General features: G+C 47.3%; 1 protein-coding gene across 2 annotated transcripts; it reads left to right on the forward strand.

Annotated features, from left to right (window-relative positions):
- The first annotated feature begins 2968 nt into the window (after positions 1–2968).
- Positions 2969–5924, forward strand: LOC308417491 (zinc finger protein 688-like). 2 transcript variants are annotated; one of them, XM_080912880.1, is made up of 3 exons: positions 2969–3203; positions 3496–3609; positions 5324–5924. In XM_080912880.1, the coding sequence occupies exons 1-3, from the start codon at positions 3008–3010 to the stop codon at positions 5836–5838; spliced, it is 825 nt and encodes a 274-aa protein (XP_080769006.1). In that variant the 5' UTR covers positions 2969–3007; the 3' UTR covers positions 5839–5924. The 2 variants fall into 2 exon arrangements, with proteins under 2 accessions (XP_080769006.1, XP_080769007.1); XM_080912881.1 differs by lacking the exon at positions 3496–3609.
- Positions 5925–6401: the final 477 nt, after the last annotated feature.

A 6401-nucleotide genomic window follows, 5' to 3' on the forward strand; every position in this document is an offset into this window, starting at 1 on the left:
GCAGAAAAGTAGGACTGTGAAGTCTTAATTTTTTAATAAATGCCAACACCAGGTTCCTACCCACCTCAGTGGTTTATGTCTCCGAATGAAATACACACAGCCTTCCTCCCAGCTATTGGCTATTGGTATCTTTATTTATCAATCAGAATTGACTGGGGAAGGTTCCCACAAACTAAGTGCAGACCCTCTTGTGCAAGCTCTTTTGGGGATCCAGTTTGCATTAGAATATAAGCTACTACAGATAGGAGTAGGGTCAGAGTAGAGTTAGAGAAGACAGTTGGTGCAGGAAGAAAGAAGTTTGAGTAGTGTAAAACATAGATCCATTTTTCTTCTGAGCCCTTGCTCCTGGAATGATGACTCAGACGAATAATTTATTAATACCTTGACCATAAGCTTTGGCGCACAACTTATCTAACCAATTCAGACTATTCTATATCTTCCACCTCTCCCCTCTCCTCAGCTTCATGCATCCAAGTCTGGGCTGAACGTCCTCTTTATTCTAACCTGAGTTCAGCTACATGGCTGGTTTATGGCTATCTCCTCAGTGTTCCTAGGCAACTCTTTCACTCGCTATTTCCCAGAATCCTCTCTTCCTGCTAGTGTCCCACCCATTCCCTGCCTCAGCTCATCGGCCATCGGCTTTATCACAGACAGGTGATGAGTATAAGAGATTCTCTCTTCAGAGTAGAGCTAGAGAAGGGAAAAGATTGAGCAGAGTGAAAATAGGAGTCAGTTGAAGGTAAACTGCACTACCAGAGCGAGAAGATGGTTGGTGACAGCTGAACCAGGAGCAGCTGTGCAGAGTCAGAGAGAGACGATATTGTACAGAGATAGAAGAACCCATAAAAACTCACACAGGTAGTGAATAAAGAGAATAAAGAAAAAACCCATAAAGCTATATATATACTAAAATTCAATTTAATTTTAAAAAGAGGGTTAAATATAGTTTTCTTTTTGACACAGTCTCATTCTATAATCCAGACTGGTCTCCAGCTCTTTCCGCCTGGGTCTCTTGAGTGCTGGGCTTACACAATCCCAACTCCAACGCTGGCTTCACATACATATTGATGAACTTGGCAAAAAAAAAAAAAAAAAAAAAAAAAAAAAAAAATTAAATGCAGTTTAAAACTTTCCCTAATTCCAATTCCAACTTCACTAGGTGTAGTCCCTAAGCAGCGCACCTCAAAATTCTTCAAAGCTGTGACTGACCCCTCCTTCCCTCTCCACTCTATGGCTGCTGTAAGATGCCCCCACAGGAGCTGTCAAAATGGTGGCTCTTGTCAGAATGGCAGCACCTCGACACCTCTTCAGCCTGCAGCCATCGCAGGAGCTGTCCAGGGTGGCACATCTGTTTTCCCATCTCAGAAGAAGCTGTCCCACATCGTGGTGACACCTTTCCTGCCTCAGCCTACAGCTTTGGTGAACACAGCACTGCAGAAGCCGTACCCACAGGAGCTGTGTGCAGTGGCAGCATCCCCTCTTCAGCCTCCCCAAACAGCTCCACAGAGATGGTACCTCAGTCAAAGTTACCTATAGCTAGGAAAGACTTCCCACCCTACCCCATGGGCCTAATGCAGGAAAAGGGGGCGAGGTGTGTGAAAAAATGTCACCAATCCCTGAGCAGGAAAAGATAAAATAAAACTATCAACCCCTGAGCTTCTCTCACAAAACTCACTTATCCCAGAGCATGAAGACCTACCAATACTTGAACAGAAAAACACAAACAAACAAACAAACAAAACCACACCAATCCCTGAGCTCCCCAAGATCAAGACTTGAAAGCTCGCCAAGCTTCACTCTAGAAATCTCTGCCCTGAAAAGCTCTACCCACTAAGAAATCCTATACAAGGCCTGCCCTCTGTTCAGTTCTCTGTTGTCTGCTCCAAGGAGCAGAGGGCAGCCATCTCTGGATTTATTCCTCCACACACTGGACCCTCCAGTTTGTGGTTCCTGAGCTCCCATGTCTCAGAATACTCTTCTCTTAGGAGACTGTTCACCTCAGTGCTGTGTGGTTTCTGGGCTTCCAAGTTGGATACCCTTCCATCCAAGCAGAAACACATTAAGCACATCAGTACAGAGACTAAGCGAGCAGAACTATGGGTTCAAGCATTCAACTTTTTTTTTTTTAAAATAAATCTTTTTTTTTTTGTTTGTTTTTGTTTATATGAATACAGGACAGCCTGTCTTCAGACACACCAGAAGAGGGCATCAGATCTCATTACAGATGGTTGTGAGCCACCATGTGGTTGCTGGGAATTGAAGTCAGGACCTCTGGAAGAGCAGTCAGTGCTCTTAACCACTGAGCCATCTCTCCAGCCCAAGCATTCAACTTCTTGAAGACACGAACTTGGTTTCCAAAATGCAATACCCAGGCTTTGCCAGGCGCTAGAGGATGACCAACAGATTCCAGCTACATCAGCAGGACGCACACTGGGAGACTGGAAAGACATTATCTCAGGCACCAGGGATACCCAGGTCCTCAGAATTGTTTCAGATGTCCCGCCATTCCAGAGTCAATTGCAGCACTACTGCTCCTTGCAGTTACAGCCAATCACAAGAGGTTGGTGAGGTAGCCCATATATTTTGAAGGCCTCTTCTTCCTCCACATAGAAACGAAAGTCAACCCTCCTGAAGTGGGCTTTGAATTTAAGGGCAAATGGGGCACTGCTGGCAATGGAAGTCCTAAAGACACCATAAGTGTTAAGCTGCAAAAATGGCGCCTCAGTGCTGTCAATGGCAACTAAAGCTAGGCGGTCGCCATGTTTTCTGAAGACACTTTTCGGGTCCCTTCACCTGAATCCTGTCTTTGTGTGAGAGGCTGTGGAATAAAGATTATGGAGCATTACTAGTCTCCACCGGAGCGGCTACTGACTGGCTGCCTGTTCTTTCTGCATGGGTTGCTAGCAACCGTGACCAAGGGGCGTGGCAAGGGCGTGGCTTCCCGCGGTTGCCGCGGCCGGAAGCGGAAGGCTGGGGCAGCCAAGCCGCTGCCCCGGCAGGATCCCCGATGGCGCCACCCCCGGCCCCACTGCTGGTTCCGATGCCTGGGGAGATCTGGCCTGGTTTCAGGAAGCCTGAGCTTGTGAGCTTCGCGGACGTAGCCGTGTATTTCTCCCCGCAGGAGTGGGGGTGTCTGCGGCCCGCGCAGAGAGCCCTGTACCGGGAGGTGATGCGCGAGACCTACGGCATCCTGGGCGCACTCGGTGAGGCCCCGAGTCAGAGCCCCGCCCCCCATCCTCCTCGGGGGTTCACCGGGGAGATGCTGTAGACCGATCAAGTGGATTGTGAGCCCTCATCCCGCACTTTTCCACCAGCAGCATCAATCACCTTCCATTCTCGGGGCTTTCTCGGGAGTCTTCATTCAGGCAAGAGCTTCGCAAACCCTGCCCAGGTTAATTTGAGCATAAGTTCCGAGGAGGTGCCCTCACCCTAGTGGGATGCTATCTACCTCGGCCAGCTTCTCAGGCCAGCACTGTGACCCCTGTTCTCTCTCAGGGTTCCCGGGCCCCAAACCAGCCCTCATCTCTTGGATGGAACAGGAGAGTGAGGCTTGGAGCCCCGCCGCCCAGGATCCTGAGGAGGGGGAAAGCCTGGGAGGAGCTCCGAGAGGTGAGGGATTGTCCCAAGTCCTCCTAAAACTTATTTGTTCAGGGGTTTCTTCTCTAGTAAACCTTTCAGATTCCCCATTCCAGCATTCCTACAGAATTTAAAGAGCCAACATGTTCAGATACTAAAGAAAAGAAAGCCTACCTGTTAAGAGTTTTGGAAATTGGGGAGAGCTGTTCCATTAAAAACAGAGTAGGGGGTCTGAAGAGATGGCTCACCATTCAAAAGCAACAACTGTTCTTTCTGAGTACCTGGGTTCAATTCCCAGCACCCACATGGCAGCTTACAGCTGTCTGTAACTCTAGTTCCAGGGGACCTGACACCCTCCCTCACACAGACCCAAATGTAGACAAAGCACCAATGTATATAAAAAGAAATAAATGAATCTTAAAAAAAAAAGAAAGAAAGAAAGAACAGGCAGGAGACTCTAGAACCCAAAGAATATTTAGGTTTTCAGATATTTGTTAGAATATTGCTCATTTCCCCCTTTTCAAAACCAACTAAAGCTGGTCATTGTGGCACACACCTTTAATCCTAGCATTCCCAGGGCAGAGGCAGGTGGATTTGAGGCCAATTGAGGCTACACATAGACTTTGTCTCAGCTCCCCTCCTCAAGACCCCTAAAATACCTCTAAAAACAGCTGGTTTCAGGTTGGCCTGTCATATTTCATACAAGGTAAAGTGGTACTTGAGAAAAATGGCTACCTGGAGGGTGACAGTTTGGCTTCCCAGCATTACCCTGAACGGAAGAAAGCTGAAACAAATATGGTGCCTCATCTATACGAGAGCCACTTTACCAAAGCCAATTACAGAGTACAGCAGTAAATATTGTTTATTGGGCATTTACTAACTGATCAGGGAACATGTATATATTTAATCCAATAATTCTGTAAAGTCAAGAAACTATTGTTTTTCGCATTTGACATGCGAGAAAGGGAATTTTAACTGACTTCCAACAAAGTAAGTCACTGGGCAGCAAACTTTGGTGCCGCCTGAGTAACAGCTAGGATAGTCAGTGCAGAAGTGTTAGGTTTTACTGAAACTTTCCCCTGAGATTTATCTTTATTACTTTCATTCTGTGTCAGTATATGTGTCTACACAAGGATAGCTGTCCAAGGAGGTCAGAGACATGAGATTCCCTCAGGTTCTTCGGAAGGACAGCAATTACTTCTAACCACTGAGCCATCTTTCCAGCCCCTGTTTTGTTTTGTTTTTTGTTGTATTGATTTTTTTTTTTAAGACAGGTAGCTCTGACTGGCCAGGAACTCACCAGTTAGACGGGGTTGTCTTCAACCCCACAGAAATCTCCCTGCCTTTCCCTCTGAAGTCCTAGGGTTAAAGGTGAGCAGCCATCATACTCCGCTATCCTGTTTTTGAGACAAGACCTCATTGTGTAGACCAGGCTAGCCTCAAACTGACAGCTCTCTTCCTGTCTCACCTTTTCCAAACGCTGGAGTTACAGCTACTTCCCTAGTGGGACAAATGAGGGTTTTTTTTTTTTTTTTTTTTTTTTTGGTTTGCTTTGATTTTTGTTTTTTTGAGACATTTCTCTATGTACCCTTTGCTGTTCTGGAACTCACTGTGTAGACCAGGCTAGCCTGAGGACTCACAAAAATCCTGCCTGCCTCTGCCCCTGTAGTGCTAGGATTAAAGGCATGAGCCCCCACTGCCCAGTGACAAATGGATTTTTAAAATGCAATTAATTTCTGTTTCCCAGGAGATACTCCAAATGAGTCAAAGCCAGGCTGTAAGGAAGGAGGTGAGCGGCCAGCAGAGATTCCTGCTCAGTTGCAACCTAAAGAGGTGGTTGAACATCAGACTTATCCCATGGCTACCAAGGCCTCTGCAGGGTCACAGCCACCTACCAAAGCTACCCCAGATCAGATAGCAGGTGTGCAGCTTCCTGTCCAGGAACCCAACACAGATATACAGGACAGCCAGCGACGCCATGTGTGTGTGGACTGTGGACGCCGGTTTACCTACCCGTCTTTGCTGGTCAGCCACCGGCGCATGCATTCTGGTGAGCGACCCTTCCCCTGTCCAGAGTGTGGCGTTCGCTTCAAGAGGAAGTTCGCAGTGAAAGCACATCAGTGGATCCACCGTTCCTGCTCAGGGGGTCGCCGGGGCCGTAGGCCTGGGATTCGGGCTGTGCCCGGAGCCCCAGTCCGAGGTGACCGGGACCCACCAGTGCTCTTTCGGCACTATCCAGACATCTTTGAGGAGTGTGGGTGAGTTCAACAGCTGCCTCTATCTGGAGGTCTGGAGCGGAGCATGAACTTGGCACTAAGAGTCAAGACTTGGGAATTAAAATACCATCTGTTTGATGTCTCAAGGGTCTCTTGTAAACTCATGAAAAGTGCCTGTAAAGATTCATACAGATTAAACCTGACACCTGCTTGCCCCCTCCCCACACCTCAGTGTTCTGTGTGTCTGTGTGTGTGTTTTAAATGAGGGCTGGGCTGGAGCTGTGAGTTGGTACAATAGTGTTTTAGTTAGGGGGTCACAAGAGGAGCAGAACTGAGCGGATGGACTTTACATTCACATATGAGGTAGAGAATAGGTAAAAGGCAAAGAAAAAGGCAAGAGGAGGAAGACAGACATTCTAGCAAGTGTTGGTCCTTTTTATCCTGTTTCCTACCAGAAGGGACTGCCCACAATAAGGAGCACTGTAAAAGTAACTTTTATTCACTTGTAGTAACTATCGTTTGGGGGCTTACTGCCTCTGTCTGCAAACCTAGGTCTAGTCCTGGAAGCTTCTAGCCTCTGTACAATCTAATCTAGTTCTAGAGTATTTT

This window comes from Micromys minutus (genome assembly GCF_963924665.1).
Source record: "Micromys minutus genome assembly, chromosome: 2".
Lineage (NCBI taxonomy): Eukaryota > Metazoa > Chordata > Mammalia > Rodentia > Muridae > Micromys > Micromys minutus.